Source organism: Corylus avellana, chromosome ca2 (genome assembly GCF_901000735.1).
Source record: "Corylus avellana chromosome ca2, CavTom2PMs-1.0".
Classification (NCBI taxonomy): domain Eukaryota; kingdom Viridiplantae; phylum Streptophyta; class Magnoliopsida; order Fagales; family Betulaceae; genus Corylus; species Corylus avellana.
The window spans coordinates 30,083,918-30,105,372 of record NC_081542.1 but is presented as its reverse complement, the minus strand read 5'-3'; the positions used below and the strand labels follow the sequence as shown (position 1 = coordinate 30,105,372).

The 21,455-nt window shown below is 35.8% G+C and overlaps 3 protein-coding genes across 3 annotated transcripts in view; 1 reads left to right on the top strand and 2 right to left on the bottom strand.

The window, feature by feature from the left end:
- LOC132171159 (uncharacterized) overlaps positions 1-4,278 on the bottom strand; it is a 15,655-nt gene extending 11,377 nt beyond the window's left edge. The window contains exons 1-2 of the mRNA XM_059582401.1: positions 3,962-4,278; positions 2,144-2,291 (exon numbers count right to left, since the gene is read on the bottom strand). Coding sequence (XP_059438384.1) covers positions 2,144-2,291; positions 3,962-4,205 — 392 coding nt within the window. The 5' untranslated portion in view covers positions 4,206-4,278. The remainder of the gene's footprint in view (positions 1-2,143; positions 2,292-3,961) is intronic.
- Positions 4,279-8,856: 4,578 nt separating this feature from the next.
- Positions 8,857-12,125, top strand: LOC132171157 (probable receptor-like protein kinase At1g30570). The gene has a single exon (XM_059582398.1). It carries the CDS (start codon positions 9,432-9,434, stop codon positions 11,943-11,945), a length of 2,514 nt encoding a protein of 837 aa, XP_059438381.1. The 5' UTR covers positions 8,857-9,431; the 3' UTR covers positions 11,946-12,125.
- A 1,963-nt stretch (positions 12,126-14,088) lies between these two features.
- LOC132171158 (GDP-L-galactose phosphorylase 1-like) lies at positions 14,089-19,965 on the bottom strand. Its single transcript, XM_059582399.1, has 8 exons — positions 19,814-19,965; positions 18,624-19,070; positions 17,895-18,016; positions 17,754-17,813; positions 17,408-17,638; positions 16,809-16,988; positions 15,596-15,847; positions 14,089-14,423 (listed from the first exon to the last, which is right to left on the bottom strand). Exons 2-8 carry the CDS (start codon positions 18,718-18,720, stop codon positions 14,226-14,228), a joined length of 1,140 nt encoding a protein of 379 aa, XP_059438382.1. The 5' UTR covers positions 18,721-19,070; positions 19,814-19,965; the 3' UTR covers positions 14,089-14,225.
- Between the last annotated feature and the right edge of the window lie 1,490 nt (positions 19,966-21,455).

Here is a 21,455-nt window from a genome sequence, read left to right as displayed (position 1 = left end):
ATGGGAGTTTTATCTGACTTCCATGCTCATAGTAAGTTTGAAAAAAGCCTTAATGCCACCTTTATAGCTCTAATTCCAAAGAAGTTTGGGGCTTTGGATCTCAAGGACTTTTGCCTTATTAGTCTTGTGAGCGGGGTTTACAAGATCATTGCTAAAGTTCTCGCCAATAGGATGAGGAGGATTGTGGAGAAGATCATTTCCAAGCCTCAAAATGCTTTTGTTAAAGGTATGAAAATCCTGGATTTTGTTCTTATAGCTAACGAATGTTTGGACAGTCATATCAAGTTTGGCAAACCAGGGGTACTTTGCAAGTTAGATATGGAGAAGACCTATGATCACATCAATTAGAAGGTCATGCTGTATTTGCTTAAAAGATTTGGATTTTGGGAGAAATTGTGCTCTTAAGCACATTGTATTTCGTCAGTGCGTTTTTCCGTTTTGATTAATGGCTTTCTTTCTAGATTCTTTGGTAGCTCTCGTGGGGTTAGGCAGGGAGATCCTTTGTCCTCCTTTCTATTCGTTATTGTTATGTAGGCTCTTAGTAGAATGATTTCCGCTACTATTGATCACGACTCTCTCTCAGGTTTTCCGAGGGTCTAAACTCTCTGAGACGGTCAACATATCTCACTTGCTATTTGTGAATGATACCTTGGTCTTCTATGGGGCCAATTCTGACCATATTTGTTCCTTCCAAGCGCTGCTCGTTTGTTTTGAAGTTGTTTCTAGTTTAAAGGTGAATATGGCCAAGTCTATTTTGGTTCCTGTGGGCAATGTGGATAATGTGGTTAAGTTGGCTGGCCTCCTAGGATGTGAGACGTCCTCTCTACCTTTGAAGTATCTTGGCCTTCCCCTTGGGGCTCACTTTAAGGCCAAGTCTAACTAGGAAGGCATTGTGAAAAAAAATTGAGCGTCGATTGGCTAGCTGGAAAAGAATATACTTGTCCAAGGGAGGTAGGGTTACCCTCATTAAAAGTACTCTTTCTAACTTACCCACATACTTCTTGTCTACTTTTCTCATCCTTGCTGCAGTGGCAAGTCGAATAGAGAAACTCCAACGAGATTTCCTATGGGGTGGATTAGGCGGAGAATTTAACTATCACCTAGTTAGTTGGCCCAAAGTTTCTCTCCTATCTCTAAACAAGGCCTAGGGATTCGCAACTTGAGATTGTCTAACCAAGCCCTTTTAGGGAAATGGTTGTGGCGTTATGCAAGTGAAAGCGAGGCTTGGTGGAAAGCCGTTGTGGACGCCAAATATGGTTGCAAGTGGTGCTCTATTGATTTCGTATGAGGTGGGGCTTTGGAAGTACATCAAAAGGGGGTGGAGGCTCTTTCGAGTCACACCAGATTTGATCCCGACAATAGATCAAAGTTCAGATTTTGAGACGATGTGTGGTGTGGCGAGGTCAGCCTCAAGGCAACTTTTCCAGTTCTTTATAACATTGCTTCTATGAAGGATGCACATGTGGCTACTAATATGGATTATTCGAGTGGCACCCTTCAGTGGAACATCAGCTTTGTCTGCTTGGCTCATAACTGGGAAGTGGGTATCCTGGCCTCTTTCTATTCCCTGTTGCACTCTTTTAGAGAAAGAAGAGGAGGGGAGGACAAGCTATGGTGTATCCTGTCTCACAAAGGGATTTTTGATGTTAGTTCCTTTTATAATATCCTAGCACGCAAAAATAATTCATCTTTCCCTTATAAGAGTATTTGGCGGACCAAGGCTCCCTCGAAAGTGGCCTTTTTCGCCTGGTTGGCGGATTTAGGGAACATTCTTACTATGGACAATTTCAGGAAAAGACAATTCATTGTGGTTAATAAGTGTTGTTTATGCAAAATGAATGGGGAATCCGTCGATCATCTCCTCCTCCATTGCGAGGCCGCCAGCGCCTTATGGAACGCCATCTTTAGTCGCTTTGGACTTTCCTTGGTTATGCCTAATAGGGTGATGGATTTGTTTGCCTACTGGTGGTCGGGGGTAACTCTCAGAGTGCGGCCATATGGAAGATGGCGCCTCTTTGCCTTATGTGGAGCCTATGGAGGGAATTTCCAATTCCCATTATAACTAACAGATGTATACCAGAAAATTAAAATATACCTATACAGCATGAAGAAAAATTGCCAGAATAATTTCACAATACTATACCTTAGCCAATTTAATATCCTTTCCTGGTCCTTTGGATGGTTAACACCAGAAACACCTAAACAAACAGCACGAACAGAAGACCAAGTTGAACCTGACTTACAGAGGGCTTCCGCCATAACCTGTTCCAATGTATCCTTGGAAGAATTCTCTGTAGCGTCAATAAAAGCAGAAAATAGCAATATATCAAAACATGAGAATAATTCTCCACTCTCTTCGATCATTTCAGAAGAGCAATCAAGAATAATAGGTTTCAATTCGCAAGTTCTCTTTTTGTGTATTTGTTGCACTGCCATAGTTGATAACATGATTACCAACTCCCTATATTACAAACTGAGACATGAATATTGTTAACCTGGTTATGTTAAACATTATTGATAAAATGTTTCCCAACTTTTCTTTATATTGCTGCCCTGTAGGTTGTCTTACAAAATGTCATGTTGATGAAATAATGTCTTGCTAACTTGGACCATGTATTTATGATCACCACATTCTCCCATCTAATTTAAGTAAACAAGGATTATTGATCAAGAAAGTGACATCTGATGACCAAGAAATTTCCAAGGTCAACAATATCTCCGTTATCTTGGACCGATCAATCAAATAAAATTAAGGAACCAAAAGGGCATCACCTTTAAAAGTAAACTGCCAGGACAAAACAGAAAAGTGCTTGTGGAGCTTGTATCACCAAAATTATGATTATCGAATTAAGAGAAATTTCTCAAGACAACAGTGAGATCAACAACCAAGCTAGATGCTTAATGAATGATGACCATAAAACAAGCTTGGCTGAAATGACAAAGGTCAATTGGACGACCAGTAAAGCAGGCAAGAAAAATTTATAAATAGCTGTACTGATCAAAACTAAAAAGAACTAAAAAATTTGAAAACAAGAGCAATGCGCACATGGAGACAGCTTTTCATGCACAACAATAAAAGCAAGACCATAACTGGACTCATTTGAAGAAGGGCATGGTTATGGCTGAGGGCATTACAAGAAAATATAAGTCATGAGGACATAAGTTGAGAGCCTTGAGACTATTAAAAAGGACATGCCAGCCAATGAATTTTGTTAAAATAGATAATCTGAACTATATATTTCCAAGAGAGAAAATATACATAAAGCAGCAAAACAATTTTTAAAACTTGCTTCATCACGTCATACAAACTTATGAGGTTCTATAACTCGGATGAAAGCCTTCAAAATTTTTCTGCACTGTTTTAAAAAGTTAACACTGAGTAAATTGGATTCATATTCAGGCAAACAAAAAGAAATTGCCCTTTTCGTGAACAGAAACCCATACTTTTCGGTTTAACATATACACAACAAAACTGGGAAAAAAAAATACAAACATTACAACATAAACAATAACCATTGCCCCGGAACTTGCCAACTATTTGGAAAGATTAAAACTTTGGCTAGATCCTTAATCATGTTAGGACATCTTTACAGATATAAATTTAGAAAAACTTTAAAAAAAAGTGCGTCAAATTAGCAAATTTTAATATGACTTCAATAATCCAGCAGATGTAAATGAAACAATATAAACATTCATAAATGTCCCAAAAATTCAAATACTCCAGTCAGAGAACTTTTAGAAAAATTCAAATTTGGGTCTTAAAAATCAGCCATAAATTAAAATGATAAACACCACGATGAGAACCAAAGAAACCTACAAGCGCAAACACACAAACAAAAAGAAATTCCAAAGGAGCATGAATTCCATAAGGAGTTAACTTTTCAAAGGTGCAACACCGACATTCCGTTTGGTTCTCATGAAAACACAAGGAAAGGAAAACAAACAATGAGTAAATAGCTACCTCCGACGCTGTTGTGGTTGGAGCAACCAGCAACGGCGCGTGCGAGAATGGGGACAGGGTTCGCGAGGTTGTGGTCGGAAAAGGAAAGCAACGGAATGCAGACGCAGACTGTGGAGGTGGTTCCACCATCCAAACCCAATACGACGCCGTCGGAGTCGGACCCATGTCCATTTTCAAGCGCTCCTTCTTTTCCCCTCTCTGGGGAGCATACTTCTCCGTTGCCGTGCCAACTGTTGTTCTTCATGGAAACCAACGAACCTTAAAAGGCACGACACAGAGAGAGGTGGTGGGTACGGTGATTCAAAGAAGAGAAATTTCGGGTTTTCTGTGCCTTTTGTTTGTTTTAGAAAACAGTCGCGGCCTGCCATGTCAGCATAATTAAGCCAATGAGAAGACACCTAATTACTCTTTGGATTTATCGCTTCCGAGGGACGAGGGACCTAATCTAATCCCAACACAAACCATGTCAAAAAGATATATATATATATATATAATTGAGTCTGTTTATAATAGATCTGGTATTGCAACTGAAAGGCAGTCATAAGTTAGCAGATATTAATGTTATAGATAGGCTTTAAATGTTTAATTTTTATGTAAGCATCTATGATATGTAACATCGTAGCTTCAGTTATGATTTTTTAGAGTTTTTTGCTCTGTAATGTAAGATTTTTGTGCTCGTGATCCTTCTTCAATGAGACTGGACTTACAAAAATAAAAAATAAAAAAAATCCTTGGGATAAAAATAAATAAATATATAAAATAACATGGATACAATAATATTGCATCTCTTTAAATATTGTACATACGGGGAACATCATTGGCTTTGGTTGTATAATATGGAAAGAATATTAAGAAATTTTCTCACTGATGGTTCCCATTTGTTACTCTTTCCCAAGTACTAATCAAAGGTTAACAATTTATATTTAACAAAAATTAAGCAATTACTGTGGGCTCATTGAATCCTATGGTGGTTTAAGGGAGATCAATTCCTTCCGCGAAATTCACAACAACTTGTTTCTATTGTTTCGTCCAGGCGGCTTCTAGTGCATTTGAAAAGTCGATTGTGACTTTTGACAATAAAATTTTCACAGGTAAGAGAAATAGTTGACTTTTGACAATATATATATATATAAAACGAGGGGGATTCGAAACTGCTCGGCTTACGAAACGCTTTATTTAATAATCAAGTTGAGCACGTGCCGAGCCCGAGCTCGAGCTCGAGCTTGCTCTTCGCTCACTTAACACCCCAAATTAACGATTGTCTTTTATCTCATTGGTAGTTTTTCACATAGTTGGTCATATTAATATTAAAAATTGATTTTTTTTTTCTTTTTTCTAATAGCGTTCTTTTATTATAAAATGATGTATATCCTCTATTTTCGAAATCAAGTACCTTGCTACATTAACTCAGGCTATATACTCGGCTAATCAGACTAAGCAAATGCTCATATGCAAGCTAGCTTCTTGAGTCGTTTAAGAATATTTGAAATTTAAATTTATAATTAAAAAAAAAAAGTAAATATAAAAGCCAACTTGCGAGCTAGCTCGGCTTATTATGAGCTCGAGCTTGATTTTTTGGTTTATACTTGAGCTCAACTCGAGTAAAATTTAAACGTGCCAAGTCCAAACAAGGAAAGCTCGCTCAGGTTCAGCTCGTTTACACTCCTAAGTGGTTTTATTTTTACTATTATTTATAATATATCTTTTGATAGTGAAATTTTGTTATAATTGTCTCATCCCGTAGATATAAACTCGTTAAGACGAGCTTCATAAATTTTAATGTTATGTGTGATTGGCTTATTTTATTATGTTAATTTTCACTTTCTTGCAATTCGAAAAATTAATTTGACAAATTTTCCTAATTGAATAAATTCTTTAAATGAGATAACCCATCACACATTAAAGGAGGAAACATGACTTAGATGATTTACCCCCCAGAAAAAAAAAAATAAATAATAAATAATAATTGCAGTCAGCCATGCCCAGTTATGAAGCACAAAACATTTATCTCTATTGCCTAGAATTTTTATTGGAAGATTTCCTTCATCGACCAATATTTTGAAAAGAAAAAGAGTTTCGAAAATTTGTCATTTTCAATTGTTTATTTTTCCTTGAATATGAAACATAGCATAAGAAAAATAAATAAATTGATGTCAAAAAAAAAAAAAAAATGTTAAGTGTTTTTCTGGTGTCTTCACAACTGGTGATGTGGCTTTAAAATCACCAATAGATTAAGAGTCAATAATGATAATCTCAAATTCAACAATGATTTTAAAAATCATATCACAATTAGAAAGACACCAAGAGAACATTAAAACACCTAAGTGTTATAGCATTTCCCTAAAAAAATATTTTGAATAGACATTCATGAATGTGTGTTTCCAGTTGGTGTGATTGATACAAGTATGCCAACTAATAGATATCATTATCAACTACTATTTTATCCTTTTGTTGGGGGTTTTTCATTTTTTTTTCTAGCCTTTTTTTTTTTTCTTCAAAGGTTTATTTATTTATTTTGTTTATCTTAATTTAGTTTTTTTTTTCTTAATAAAATTACAGACTGGAAACAGAAACAAACAAATGGACATATCATATCAAACGCGTTATTTCTTAAATGCTGTTTCTGTTTTTATCAAGAATTATATTAACACAAATTAAATAATGAGAAATGCTACATTTATTTTTCTCAAAAATTGATTATTAATACATTTTTCAAAATAATAAATTTCATTAAAAATTAACTCTTTTTTTTTAAAAAAAAAAAAAAAAAAAAGGGTAAGTGTAACATTTTTCCTCCTTAAAAGATAGATTTGGCTTAAGTGCCATAAGAAAATTACAACATAGTTACATATGTGTTGTGACGGTCCAAAATTTAATTTCATTATCTCTATTTCTCATAAAAATATTTGAAATTAAATATGACCCATTAAAAAAATTACGTGTAAGGTAGTTTTTCAAATCCACCATTAAAAGAGAAATGTTATTTTTAGTGGATTTGAAAAATATATATATGGATCAAGAGAGCCCCTACCATGCGGATGGACTGCAAAAGTGGTGTTTTGCAGTATCTAACCACCTCGTGACACCTCATCCATTTAAGAAAATTGCAAAAAATTAAAATGAGAACAAACACAGCAAATCAAAGTGAAAAAATACCAAAAATATCCCTGGCCGCCGAACCCAGCAGACCCACGGCGTGGGTCTAACGAGACCCACCGGAAAATGCAAAACCAATTTCAAAAATCGATTCTAATGCATTAAAACTTATTTTTTTGATTCAAAACTAAATCATAGAGGTGAAAGTTAACACTTTAGGGGTTTTGTCACCCTTGAGGGATCACCCTCAAGCCGTTGCCGTGACCCAGCCGTGGGTCAATGCCAACGTTTCAGCAAAAGGAAAAAGAAAAAAGAAGAAGAAATGAGAAAGGAGTTGCCAACAGTAAGAAAGAAATGGGAGAGAAAAAGATATGGAAGGAAGAAGAAGAAATAAGAAAAAATCTAGTGTTTTAGACTATAGGATAATTTTGTGTGTTTTTTCTATGTGTCAATCTCTTATTGGAGGCTACAAAAGTGATCTTTTGCGGTCTATCCACATTGAAGTTAAACTCATGGATCAAAGATGAAAAAATAACATTTTTTTTTTTTTACAATACTTAAGTTAAATTCTTAAAAATCAAGAGTTATTTCCAGAGAAAATTGAAAAAGGACATTCTTAAGGGAACCATTAAGAGAGAGAGAGAGAGAGAGTAATAATCATTAAAATTTGGTTCAAATGTTGCCTTCATTCAAAATTGGGTTGAAAAAAATAGAATATATCGTCAACAAAACAAATAATTGAAGTAATTCCAAGGACCCCCTAGAGGCTATAGCCTATAGGGGTGCTATTGGTACGGAAAGAGTGTATATGTTTTTCTAGTAATTGAAAAAATCAGGGGTTGTTGATTTGAAATGCCAGAAGAATAATTGCACTGCTTATCATCTTCCAGACATAAGCATGTGAGCCACCTCACAAATCATGGAACCCCATCTGTGGCGGCCCAACAACACCCATAAAATAACCAATAAAAAAAATATGTAAATTCCAAATAGGCAGCAAAGAAAAGTCCAGATCCAAATCAGGATTTCATAATTCTTAATTAGTCTTACTCTTATTTGTCTCATAGTTCAGGGGTTTCACATTTCATTCTATAGTTAATCTCAAATTAAGAATCTTTCTTGTTCTGTACAAGATCAATTCGGATTGGCTCTCGTTCGTGTAAAAAATATTATTAGAAGAACTATAGGTGGAGCAATTAGACATAAATTTATACCAACTCCTTAGAATTTGGTAACTTCAACTCTATTAACAACTACTTACGAATCTTTTTTCAGATTACACCCACTATCTCAAATTTTTGGATCGAGCTAATTCATTAATGCAAATAGTTCACTAGAGAAAATCGAGTTATTTGGGCTTTGGAGGATTAACAGGGCGAACAACTAGTTTTCGGATACGATATATTCATTCTAGTCACTATGGACACATGAGTGCTCTATACTATCACCGGCATTGCTGACAACTTTTTAACTATCTCCTTCCATCTCGAAGATCTTCTCTCAAAATGTGTAATAAATAGTGTTATTTTTTGGTCTTTATTTTTGATTCTCTCTATAATTTTTTTTTCATTTATATTGGGTTGATGTTTTAATTTTTATTTTGACTCATATATATATATATATATAAAATTATAAAAAAAAAAAACAGCAGGAGAATAAATTTGCATAAAGAATACCAACTGTTACAGAGTACCATATAATTATAACAAAAGTACAAACTTGGCTTTGTCAGGTTGTTGGCTCCTTTGTAAAGATACAGGACAAAAGCAAAGATGAAATGAACGTTTCCAATCTGTTTGCAACGGCAGCCCATGTAGCCCATGTTCATGCTCTCCTTTCTTCATGTTTCTAATTCTCAAGCATCTTCCTTCCTTTGCAAGTATTTTATTTTATTTATTTCATTTTTTTGGGCTTTTAAGTCTCACTGGTGAGTGAAATTTGTTACCTTTGAATCAGTCATATTCCCATTACCATCTTTTGTGTTCTTCCTTTTTGCCACCAAAGTCTTGTACTTTCTTGGTTCAGATCTGCTTGCTAGCTAGGCGTGTTGGTTGGAGATTGTTTGATTCAAGAAGGGCCTGCACGTTTGTTATCTGAATCTTTGTGTTTGTTCTAGCTCCCTTGATGCTAAACAAGGAAATGCAAATGGCCAGAGATGGGTTTGATGAAGGTAACTTGATGTTTCTGCAGAATTTTCTTATGAAGCTAAAAATTCATGGAGATGGGAGTAGTTGGTTGATTTAAGAGCTGGGTGTTTATGCTTGTTGTGTTAGATTGTGTGTTCTTGAACATTGGGTGATTTGTTGTTTTTCCATTAGATTTTTCCTTCTATATTTGAAAACAAATACAAAAGAATTCTTGAGGTAGAACGGTAATGGAGAAGCTCCTACTGTCTCTGGTGATAATCTCTGTGTTTGTTGCAACTGGGGAGGCTCAATCAAAATCTTTTCTGATAAATTGTGGCACGAATTCCAGTATTAATGTGGATGGTCGGAGATGGGTTGGTGACTTGGTCGCCGACAACAATCTTACCGTTAGTTCTTCCGGCATTGCCGCATCCACCGACAGTTCAATTTTTGGACCTCTGTACAAAACTGCTCGGTTTTTCACAGATGGTTTGAATTACACATTTGAAGGAATTCAGGGGAACTATTTTGTTAGGCTCCATTTCTGCCCCTTCTCCTTTGAGAATTACAATGTAAATGAGTCTTCGTTTGATGTTGTAGCAAATGGTCTGAAATTGGTAACAGAATTCAATGTTCCTGGAGAGATATCGCACAAGAATTTGCGGTTGCAGAGTTCAGGAAGCAATTCAAGTTCATTCTTTTTGATTAAGGAGTACATTCTACCCATCAACATGGATGTGCTTGTAATCGAGTTCTTTCCAAAAAAAGGATCATTAGGGTTCATAAATGCCGTTGAGATTGTCCCTGTTGTGAACAAGCTTTTTACTGATCCAGTAAGTAAAGTGAGTGGAAATGGTGCTAGTTTGAATTTGAGTGGAAGGGGAATTGAAACTATGTATAGATTGAATGTCGGCGGACCGGAGATTAAATCCCGTGAAGATTTAGATCTTTGGAGAACATGGGAAGTGGATTCGAGCTACATGATAACTGCAGATGCTGGTTTAGAGATCAGGAACAGCTCGAACATTACCTATGCTTCCATGAATGATTCCTCAGTGGCTCCTCTTCTTGTTTATGAATCCGCAAGAACAATGTCCAACACTGAAGTATTGGAGAAAAGGTTCAACATGTCGTGGAAATTCGAAGTCGATCCCGATTTCGATTATTGGATTCGATTACATTTCTGTGAGGTGGTTTATGGTATGGCAAACCAGCGGATTTTCAGAATCTACATAAACAACAGGACTGCATCAAATAATTTTGATGTTTTTGTGCAAGCGGGAGGGATGAATAGAGCTTATCATCAAGACTACATTGATGTTGTGTCATCCAAAACTAAGACACTTTGGATTCAACTAGGACCTGAGACAGCAGCTGGTGCTTCAGGAACCGATGCTCTCCTGAATGGGCTGGAGATTTTCAAGCTGAGCCGAAATGCGAATCTTGCATATATTGAGACATATGATTCTACTGGGAATTCAGCAGGCAACTCAAAGACTAAAATTCTTTGGGTGGGAATAGGAGCAGGTGGAGCTTCTGTTGTCATTCTTGCAGTTTTGATTAGCTTCATCTTTTGTTACTGCAGAGGCCAGAGAAAGAAATTGACTGATACCAAAAGCAACAACCCTTCTGGGTGGCGGCCATTTTTCCTTCATGGGTCTATTACAAACAGCACTGCCAATGCCAAGGGAGCAGCTGGAAGCCAAAATCCGTATGCGTCTATGGCGTCGACGAGGGTTGGCAAGTGGTTCACATTAGCAGAGATTCGTGCAGCTACAAATAATTTTGATGAAAGTTTAGTGATTGGTGTAGGAGGCTTTGGTAAGGTTTACAAAGGAGCCATTGAAGATGGCACCCCTGCAGCAATTAAGCGAGCCAACCCGCAATCCGAGCAAGGTCTAACCGAATTCGAAACCGAGATTGAGATGCTATCAAAGCTTAGGCACAGGCATTTGGTTTCCATGATCGGATTCTGTGATGAACAAAATGAGATGATCTTGGTTTATGAGTACATGGCAAATGGGACTCTTAGAAGTCATCTCTTTGGGAGTGATCTCCCACCGCTGACATGGAAGCAGCGATTAGTAGCATGCATTGGTGCTGCAAGAGGGCTGCATTACCTTCATACCGGAGCGGAGCGGGGAATAATCCACAGGGATGTGAAGACTACCAACATATTGTTAGATGAAAACTTTGTAGCAAAAATGTCCGATTTCGGGTTGTCGAAAAACGGTCCTGCTTTGGACCACACCCATGTCAGTACTGCAGTAAAAGGAAGCTTTGGATATCTTGATCCTGAGTACTTCAGACGACAGCAGTTGACTGAGAAATCAGATGTTTACTCTTTTGGAGTCGTGCTGTTTGAAGTTATCTGTGCTCGACCTGTTATAAATCCAAGCTTGCCTAAAGATGAGGTCAATCTTGCAGAGTGGGCAATGGGGTGGCAAAGGCAGAGATCACTGGAAACCATTATTGACCCACATCTCAAAGGAAACTATTCTGCAGATTCCCTGAAGAAGTTTGGGGAGATAGCAGAAAAATGTCTAGCCGACGAGGGGAAGAACCGGCCGACGATGGGGGAAGTTTTGTGGCACTTGGAGTATGTCCTGCAACTCCATCAAGCTTGGATGTGCAGTAACAATGGAGAAAATTCCAGCTCATTTTCACAGGCTTTGGAGGGATTAGAAGAGGGAGAAGCAGAAAGAAAGAATGTGCAAGCTAGAGGAATTCTTGAATCAGATATCATCAGTGGAAGTCAATGAGCTCTCACAGCATACATTGCTAGTGAGGTACTGCATATTGTGTTCAATTGTATTGCTTTATAAATTCTTTCATATTTGTTCCATTAAATTCTATGTAATCTTGAATTTTTCTTGTTGTATTATTCATATTTTTGCCTATTTTAGTAAGTCGTCAGGAGATATTTATAGCGCTTCAAACATCCATCGTTGTAACATGTCATATTTTTGGTGTCTTTGCTTCTGAAAGGCTCCCTAATTCTTTACCAAAAAAATAAAATAAAATGCTTATTGTATCCTCCTTAATTCTTGTATTGGGAAAGTTTTCTGGAATAAAATTTGAGGTAACTTCACGTTAGACTAATGAATTACCACGCGATTTGACAAGTCCATCTGAACTTTAAAATTTCGCAATTTGAACTCATGAATTTTCAATTGCAGTCAATTTGAACTACTCTGTCAGATTTTAAACGTTAAAAGTAAGACAATGACATTTATACCCATAATTTTTTTTTTATAAAATTTCAAATTAAAAATTTTTTTTAAAAAAAAAAAATCACAAGGTGACCCATAGTTGGGCTACCTTGTAACCCTTTTTTTTCAAAATTTTTTTTTTCCATTTTTTTTAATAAAAAGAAAATTGAAGAGTAATTTTGTGTTTTTAGGAGTTTTAACGGCAAAAATTGATAGAGGGAGTGGGTAAATTGACTGCAGTTGAAAGTTTAAGAGTTCAAATTGAGAGGTTTTGAAGTTCAAGGGGGCTTGTCAAATCGCGTGGTAATTCAGGGGTTTAAAGTGAAGTTACTCCATACAACTTTGAGAGCAATTACTTTGAAGAGAAGTTTTTTTTTTTTGGGAAACTTCACACATCCACCGAATTGTTACCCCTTTTGTAATGTTCTATTTAAAATTCAAAACCTCTCAATTTAATGTATCAAACTTTTAATTTTTTTCAATGTCTCACTTTCGTTAATATTTTTCGTTAATTCTCAACAAAATTTTCAAACTACCCCCGGTTTTATGACAAAATATACCATTAAATTCGGATCAACATCTTAATCTTTATAATTTTTTTTTTTCCTAAAACAAATGAGGGTATTTTGAAAATTTTAACATTCCTTAGTTAGGAGTTAATGGAAAATTCTAACAGAATAGTAACATTGAAAACATTTGAAAGAGTGATATACTAAATGGAGATAAATTAAACTTTAAGGAGACATTGCAAAAGTTGATACCATTTAAGGGAGTCAAATAAAGTTTTTTATTTTTTTTATTTTTTATATAAACTCAATGGGAAAGTTGGTCGGTCTCATTGCTTACCCAAGATTACGTCAATTCTTCATTAATTGGTAGTACTTCACAGCTTCGAAGTTAAAGTGATCAAGGTTTTTTTATTTTATTTTTTTAGTACATTATAAACAAATTACAAACAAAAACAGCGACAAGAAAGAGAAATAAATAAATAAATAAAATGATCAACTGAAAAAAATAAAAAATAAAAAAAAGTCTAGGCAGACAATTAGCATTTCCCTACGTACACTAGAGAGAAAAATGCAACCACTATAATGGATAAAACCATCGTGAATAAAAGCTCTCAATTTATGACTGTATTTCTTATATCAAGAAAAAGTTGAGAAATACTAGAAATCATATTTTTATTGTATAACTATCTCACATTTTGACGTGACAGTTTCAACCATCCATTGAATTTATTTATTTTTTAACAATGACTGATTCAATGATTGGTTGAAATTGCTATACCATCATTGTGAAATAATTATAAGATAAAAATAAAATAATTGTTTAGGGTCAAGCACCGACCCTCGAGACCGGTATTGACCGGAGAGCGGTTGGTGGTCCATAGTGTTAAAAATAATTTATTATTTTTGAAAGGTTGACAAGATCATATATGCTAATCAAACCATTTCTCTGTGTTAATAGTTTAGTAGCATCAACATGTTGATTAACCTCTACCCTATGACACTTTTCTTCAGATTATATTACATTATACTTCGAATTATTTTCTCAAAATCTATGAAGTCTTCATCCATCCATCAGTAGGGCAGACATCCTAATATAACATGCAAAAGACAATTTAAACCCGATACATGTTTCATGATTTAGTTGTAAAGATACAAACATTTCCATATAGATAAAAACCATTACAAATGCAGAAAATGGATTCGGATCGTTCTCTTAAAAAAAAACATATGTTTGAGACAAATCTGCAATAAATTCATCAAAGTTTCCCAAATTCAACATAAATCAAACGTTCTATCATGCATTCATCAAAGGTCCCAGAATTCAACCGGAAAACTTATCTGCAATACTGCAACAGAGTTGCTTCACTACTTCGAAACCTTCATCATCAAGAGAGACATCACTTAGCTTTTTAAGCATTGCCTCCTCAGTAGCTTGATCAAATTCGGACGTTGATTTAAACAGGAAATAACCCCCACACTCCCAAGCTGATAGGGTCCTGGAGTTTGACAATTTTTGCAGCTGCATAGAATCAATCACTAATCAGTCAATCCATAGCCAATGACACGAAAAATAAGATCCTTTGGCGCAACATCAACTTCCAGTGCTGATGTCAGAGAGTGAGAGATCAACTTTGCATGAAAAGTATGTCAGTGGGGAGTTCCATATTCATATTCATCAAGAAATAAATCACACAAGTCGAGGTAAAAGCATCTCCACATGCAAGCCACATTATATGCTGCGTCGTAGTAAATTCTCGGAGTTCAGCAAAAGCAAGAGCTTGAATAAAGGTTGAAACAATGTAATACAAAATAATGGTACAAGCCAGCATGAGTGATTCCTTCGGTATGTATGTTACACAGACATGCACCCGGCACGTCTTGAATCTATAACCTCACTGCTACACCTATTCTTATGAGTGGAAAACTGCCATTTGAGCTAAAACTCAATGACCAGTATAAGCAGAATTTGAAAGATTTGAACAAAAAGAAAACTCAAGAAAGACATAAGAAGTTTTCAACCTTGTACATAGACCAATAGCTTCCAGTGGTGGTTTCCCTCTAAAGTTGCCTTAAATAAAGAGTACCAAAACCAGTATCATGATAGCCTTGATACAAGGAATTAAACTACCAGTCTACTATGCTTCTTAAAGTGCTTACATACTGAATGTTCTGACATTAATAAAACATCAGAGTATGAAACCATAGCAACATGACTGCAAAGTGGATCACCACGATATGCAAAATAGGACAGGATACCAATACGGACCTTAATCATGAATGCAGTATGATGGTGGTGGACTCAGATTTGTACTGTATACAGATAGCTTAAGTAAAATTTTGAAATGCTACATAGTAGTTTGTATTATGTTTATATGCTTGTATCTCCTATTTGTTATAGACTTTTCCATATGGTTTCAATTTATGGTCTTTTATATTGCCTTCCAGAAATGAAAAATAAGGAAGAGATAATGGAAATGTGAGAGGCTTGCAAAAAATTGTAAACTTGTCTACCTTTCTCAGATCAAGGCATAGTAGTAAAGTGCATTTCAATCTCTTTATTTTTCAGGGACCAAAAATAGGGAACTTTAAGTTTCCGTCAGCACTAATGCTTACAGATCTCTCCTAGGGAGCAGTATGAAGCAAAGTAAGAAAAAAAATTTAACCTTAAAACAAGACTAGAGGCCATTTTACCTGAAGAAACAAAAACATCTTTTTACCACAATCGGAGATCAGCAGATTATATGGAATGCTCTTTTCCTGTAAACAAGAACATATCTCAACAAGAACCTCCACCATTATCTTAACTTTCTGGTTACTCTCAAATAAGAGGGTCTTAATGGGGTAATCTGTGACACAAGAGATGCACATTCCCCTCCTTCCATCACGAAAAAAAGTATCAACAGGTGTGAACTCCACAGGCAAAGGGCTTGGAAAGTAGCAGGCCTGCATCATCAAAGCAAAGACAAATAGATTTTAATGCATTTGCAAGCATAAATCAAGCAGAATGAAATCTTTGGTACAAGAGATACATTTAAGAAAAGTAGACTGCTAGAACACTGAACTTCAATACTTTCTGAGCAACTAAAAGGTTTATACAGTATGTGCAGTTGATAAGCCAATGCTCGATGTTGTCACAACTTTACTATTAGTTGTAAAACATCGCTTCAGCTCATGCCCTCATCAAATTAAAATAATGGCGCATACCAAATTAGAAAGTAAACCAATCTGAGATTCCTGTAGAACAGTAGTTATAATTAAAAACAAAGGCTATACACGTGTCACATTAACCTATAATGTGACACATGTATCACCTATGTTGATAGTATATAACAATAAGACTTGTATGAGAAGTTCAGATTACTTCTTTTTTTTAAAAGTAAAATCTCAGCAGGCGGTAGGAAAACAAATTGGTTTACTTTCTAATTTGACATGCACATCAAACATATCCTTGCAAGTTTAAAAGAGCTGACATCATCATGTTAAGACCACAAAACCAATATCAAACACCCAGCCTTTTCGCCCGAAGGATGTGCATGTACGCAAGCATTCTCAGTAAACTGTGGTATAAATTCAGGAAATTAAAAAATCAAATCAAAGTAAAAGTTATAAACAGAAAGACTTAATGAGTGACTCAGCAAATTTCAAATCTATCATGGCCCCAGGTTGCCAGGCATTCATCAGATGTTGGGTTTATCCCAGACCTTGTGGACAAATAGATGCCACATGTCACTAACACATCCTCATATATTCTCAAGAAAAGAAGAAAAAGAATCAAATTTATGGCTCATAATAACATTGTACAACAAAAACTTCACAAAATCAGACAAAAATAACATTATCGGTCACAAAACTAACAATGCATGCTTAAAAAAGTGAAAAAGCAACAAGTGTAAGCACTTTGTACCTGGAAATATAGATGAGAAGTACCAGCTGCAGGACAGTCATAGAACATGCGAAAGGAGCAATTGTTTATTTCAACAGCAACCCTTGCTACCATTTCCAAAGATCTTGCATCCAGGACCCGGTAAAAACTGTCTGAGCCACAAGGCACCAGGAAGACATGGCCATATTCTACAGGGATTTCCTAGAAAAATTAAGTTGATTATCAATTGCACCTTACCCTTGAGAATAGTGTTAGAATTAATAATAAGACACAGTAACACAAACTCTCCTTCACTAATGGCAATCAACATCTACAATGTAGTACCCCAAAACATCTTAATGGTTCGTAAAGGTTCAAAGCCATAGTTAAATGGCAACTCACTGGACCTCATGGAACAAAACCAAACTCATTGAAATGATTAAAGCCTCGAACAATCATTTTCCTACAATGACTTCAAGCAAAAAATCCCATGGGACAACATAAAAATCTTTGATTTAAATGCTTATGATCACATGGTTGCATACTTATTGACCAAAATGTGCACCATGTATCATGATAAACGCACGTAGATGATTGAAAATAAAATAGGAAACACATATCCTAAACTCTCAAAACCTTACGTTAATAATAATCAAGACGGCACCATCAGGCACAGCAGCTGAAGGAATAAGCTCAGGTTTTAACATTTCACCACTTGCAACACAAAAGAGTAACTCCTCATGATGTTTCGTCCATTTAAACGCCGGGAGATCCCCTTGACTGCAAATTTTCTTCTCCTCATGTTTGGGCATATAATTGATACCCCATTCTTCGTTCAACTGAGCAAGAAACTTTCTTTGGCCGCAAATTACCTGCATAAAGTATCTAAAGATATAAGTGCTTCTGTGGCGATGGCATCCGGATCCGGATCCATGTAAAAGCAACAACCAGCTTATGTCCCAAAAAGATTGGTGCAGCATAACCTACCTTAATTTCAGAGGTTGTTACATCATATCTGAGAACGCCTTTCCACACACGATCTTCCCACTGGAAAAGTAATAAAAGGAGCACACAAATGATGGCTAGAACGCAATAAGTAGCAAGGTTATTATATGCTTTCGTCCGTACCTGAGCAAGAAGAAGGGAATCCAGTATGCTTTGTTCTTCTTCAGGAATGCATGGAAGTCCTTCAAAAGGACTATTGTCCAGAAGACATTGGCTACTGAATTGATAAAGAGGAATTCTGATGCCTGATGGAATTCGTAAAATAATCAAAATGGATTTATGCAAAAGAAATAGCTTGCTAAGCAAAAGATTTATAAAATTGTCATGCATTCCTTTGAAAAATAATTACAAAAATTGCACTCATGCAATTCTAGTTATCCATCATAAGCATGAAATAAATGGTGTTTCTATATGCTCTTACCAAAGACTACGAAACAAGTTACATGGTTCAAAGACTACAAAACAAGTTATTCCTTTCCAGTATTATAAACAAAAGAAAAAACAGAATGCAAAAGGCTCTACCTAACTTGGCATCGGAATTAGTTTCTCTGGTGTGCCCTTTTCTTACAGTAATATTTCATGAAATTAATTGACACATAAACATGAGTTGCTGACTATAAGCAAACACCAGAAAACAATGTCTTTATAAGAGCAAGCTTTATAAGAGTTTAATCAAGGTTAAGCATATTGACAACCTTTCTTACTCATAAAATTCAGACAACAGTGAGCACGAACGTGCAAGAAGAAATAGCCATAAAAGCCAAAAAAAAAAAAAAAAAACATTAAAGAGTTCTACAGCTTAAGATTAGAATAACTAGAATCAAACTGGACAATGTCATAACCGTTGCTAACCTTGCAGACAGAACCGAGGACACTTCAATTGCTCATGGGTTGCAACTTTTGAGACTAAAGTGTCATCTTCAACCTGTTTGACTGTAACCATGTTCATATATAATGCACTTGAAAACCAATAAAAGAATTAAAAGAAACCTCCTCAACGTTGTTTTCTGCACCCTCTCCGAGCAAGGAAGGTCCAATGAGTTTGGTGCAAGTTTTAGCACCCGCCACCAGCAAGGAAGGTGAGATCCGCCGGATGCCCACCAGCTGAAGGTAGGGCACCACGACCCCCGTGAAATGAAGGGGACGAAATCAAGAACTTAGGGAAGGCCTGCACCCATTCTTTTCCCCTTCTAGTGTTAATGGGAGTTTCATCTTTTCTTAGAGCCGTGATTGAATAAACGAGCCAGCCCTTACTGGACCAGCGGTTCTCCTTCCGTTCTTACAAATCTTTAAGAAAAACTGGCCAAAAAATATAATCAACAAACCACATTAGCCTCTAATTTTTAAGAATTCCTACTACACAGAAAAGCACAACGTTTCGTCCTTCAAATTTTCTCAAACAATGAAATTGAACATACACATACATTTTGTTTTGTTGGTGTTCTAGCTTTTTGATAGAAGTGTGGTTGTATTCTTTGTTGTGATCAATGAAATAATTCGTTCATCCAAAAAACATAAAAGAACATACACATACATTATTTCTGAGTAAATGTAGGAATAACGAACAAAAAATGGAGTTCATTAATTGGAGCCCTAGGCTACAAAAATCCAGAATCAGGAATATAAATTACACATTGTAGAGGGCCAAATGTAGGATCCAATATTCTATGATCTTTGGCTCAATTATATCACAGCAACCAAAAGAATATAATTTATTCAAAAAAAATCCCTATGATTTAATAAAAAAAGATTGCAAAAATTAATAATTAATTGATTAATTACTAATCCTTTTCATTTCCAAAATTTTGACACAGCAACCAATTCAGGCTTAATTTCTTTGAACTACCAATGAAATCTTTATCCAAGCATTTTCATGCAACAATAAGTCCCTTTAGATTCATTCTAAACCAATAATTAAATTTTTAGGGCTGATAATACAATTTTTGAAAAATTCAAAATATTTCCAAAGCTTCAAGACCCCAAGCAATCAACAATTCAATACAAAAAAAGGCAATGCGATCTTCGAACAAAACGAATTTTACCTGAAATTTTTGTAGGAATGTGATAGAATTCTTATAAAAACCCTTGAATTTCGATAAATTACGGAGAGAAGGGATTGTGAGACAAGAGAGCTGAGAAAGAGGGAACAAACGAAGTAAGATATGGATTGTGAATCTGTGATTGTGATCGTGATCGTGGTTCTGAAATCTACATAGTTTCTTTTAACAAATAAGAACCTGACACGTGTAGGTCAAGCCAAAGTTTGTGTCAATTGAAGAGTCAGACAACGGACACATGTAACACATGGTGACGCGACGCCGACCCAAATTGCTTATCGTCAACTCTGATCATCTAGGAAAATAAAAGGCACAAGATATATATGGAGCACTTGAAATTAGGGTTCTATTTTTTATTTTTTTTCCTTTTAGGTTTTATTTGTGTGTGTGATTAAATTTTTCTTGTCAAAACATGGGATAATTGGGTTGTAATTTGTAATGGTTGAGTTAGGATTAAGTATGGTTTAAAAGTCGATTCAAACAAAGATGACGTGTGGTGTGAAGTAATCAAAACTTCGCTCAACTCCCACTCGAGTGAACCAGAGGTACACTCATAATTATAAAGTTTACTTAGACCCTCACTAAACGAACATTTGAGTGAACCAATGTAATGTTCAATTTTTTAGAGTTTGCTCGACCTCCTAACATATGTGATACTTAAACCTAAGAGTTTGCTTGACCCCCGCTCAATAATGTTTGCAACAATGTGATTTTGTTTATCTTATGTTTTATCCTACCTATATAAGCTTTGCTTTTCATGATTTTTGAGGAGGCATGATGCAGTTGTTCTTTGACCATGAAGAGAATCTTAACTCCCTAAGCCTAAATTGATATCCAAAACCCCTCCCTAGTACTTTTAAACCACATAAAACCTTGAGCCATTTACTTGTTTAGTACATTATGATCGGAGTTTCGAGACCGAGTTTGTGGAGGAAATTTTATAAAAGAAGGTCAAAGTTTTTAGAGCTTGTTAGGACAACATTCGAGATGGGTGACTCAACCATCCGAAAGGTGCAATATGCAAAATAAAAATAGGATAAAAGTTTGCGGAGTGTGTCAACTGAGGATAATTTTGATGCCTAAATTAGTAAACTGTTTTTCACACGGAGAAAGCAAAGAAATTCTTGAGTGTAACTGGTTGGAACTCCCATTTTGTAGGCATTAAGTAGCCGTTGTAATTGAGTATTGTTTCCTAAATTCTCGATTCCACATTCCCGAGGAGTCCAGTGCGAATAATGCTAAAATCATGGATAATGGCAATCATGGGATCATGCGGTGTTGTTGAATTCTCGGTCACGTTCATAAAGAACGTGGGTTAGTGCTCTTAGCTCGGTCGTGCTCGTTGAACACGTAGCTTGGCTTGGCGCTTTAAGCTCGGCCACGTTCAAAATGAACCTGGCCTTCATTCTTTAGACAGCTGGATCTCCACTATATCCTCATGGGCTAGTACGAATAAAAGGGCATAATGATTATTTAGTTTGGAGGCCTTTATTGGTATTTTGGCTGATCCATTAACAACATAGCTGTTGCAGCAAAAGACAAGAAGGTCATTTGTTGAGGTTACAAGCTTTATGTTAGGCTACAATACTACAAAGGTTTTGTAAGAATAGACTGATTGTAAAATTCT

Bases quoted from the DNA above. Each gene is read 5' to 3' on its own strand.
- LOC132171157 (XM_059582398.1), top strand. From the start codon at position 9,432: ATGGAGAAGCTCCTACTGTCTCTGGTGATAATCTCTGTGTTTGTTGCA.
- LOC132171158 (XM_059582399.1), bottom strand. From the start codon at position 18,720: ATGAACATGGTTACAGTCAAACAGGTTGAAGATGACACTTTAGTCTCA. The intron at 18,017-18,623 runs GTTAGCAACGGT...GAATTCCATCAG, and splicing joins TCCTCGGTTCTGTCTGCAAG to GCATCAGAATTCCTCTTTAT. The intron at 14,424-15,595 runs GTAAAATGGCCT...GATTCTATGCAG, and splicing joins AGATGTTTTTGTTTCTTCAG to CTGCAAAAATTGTCAAACTC.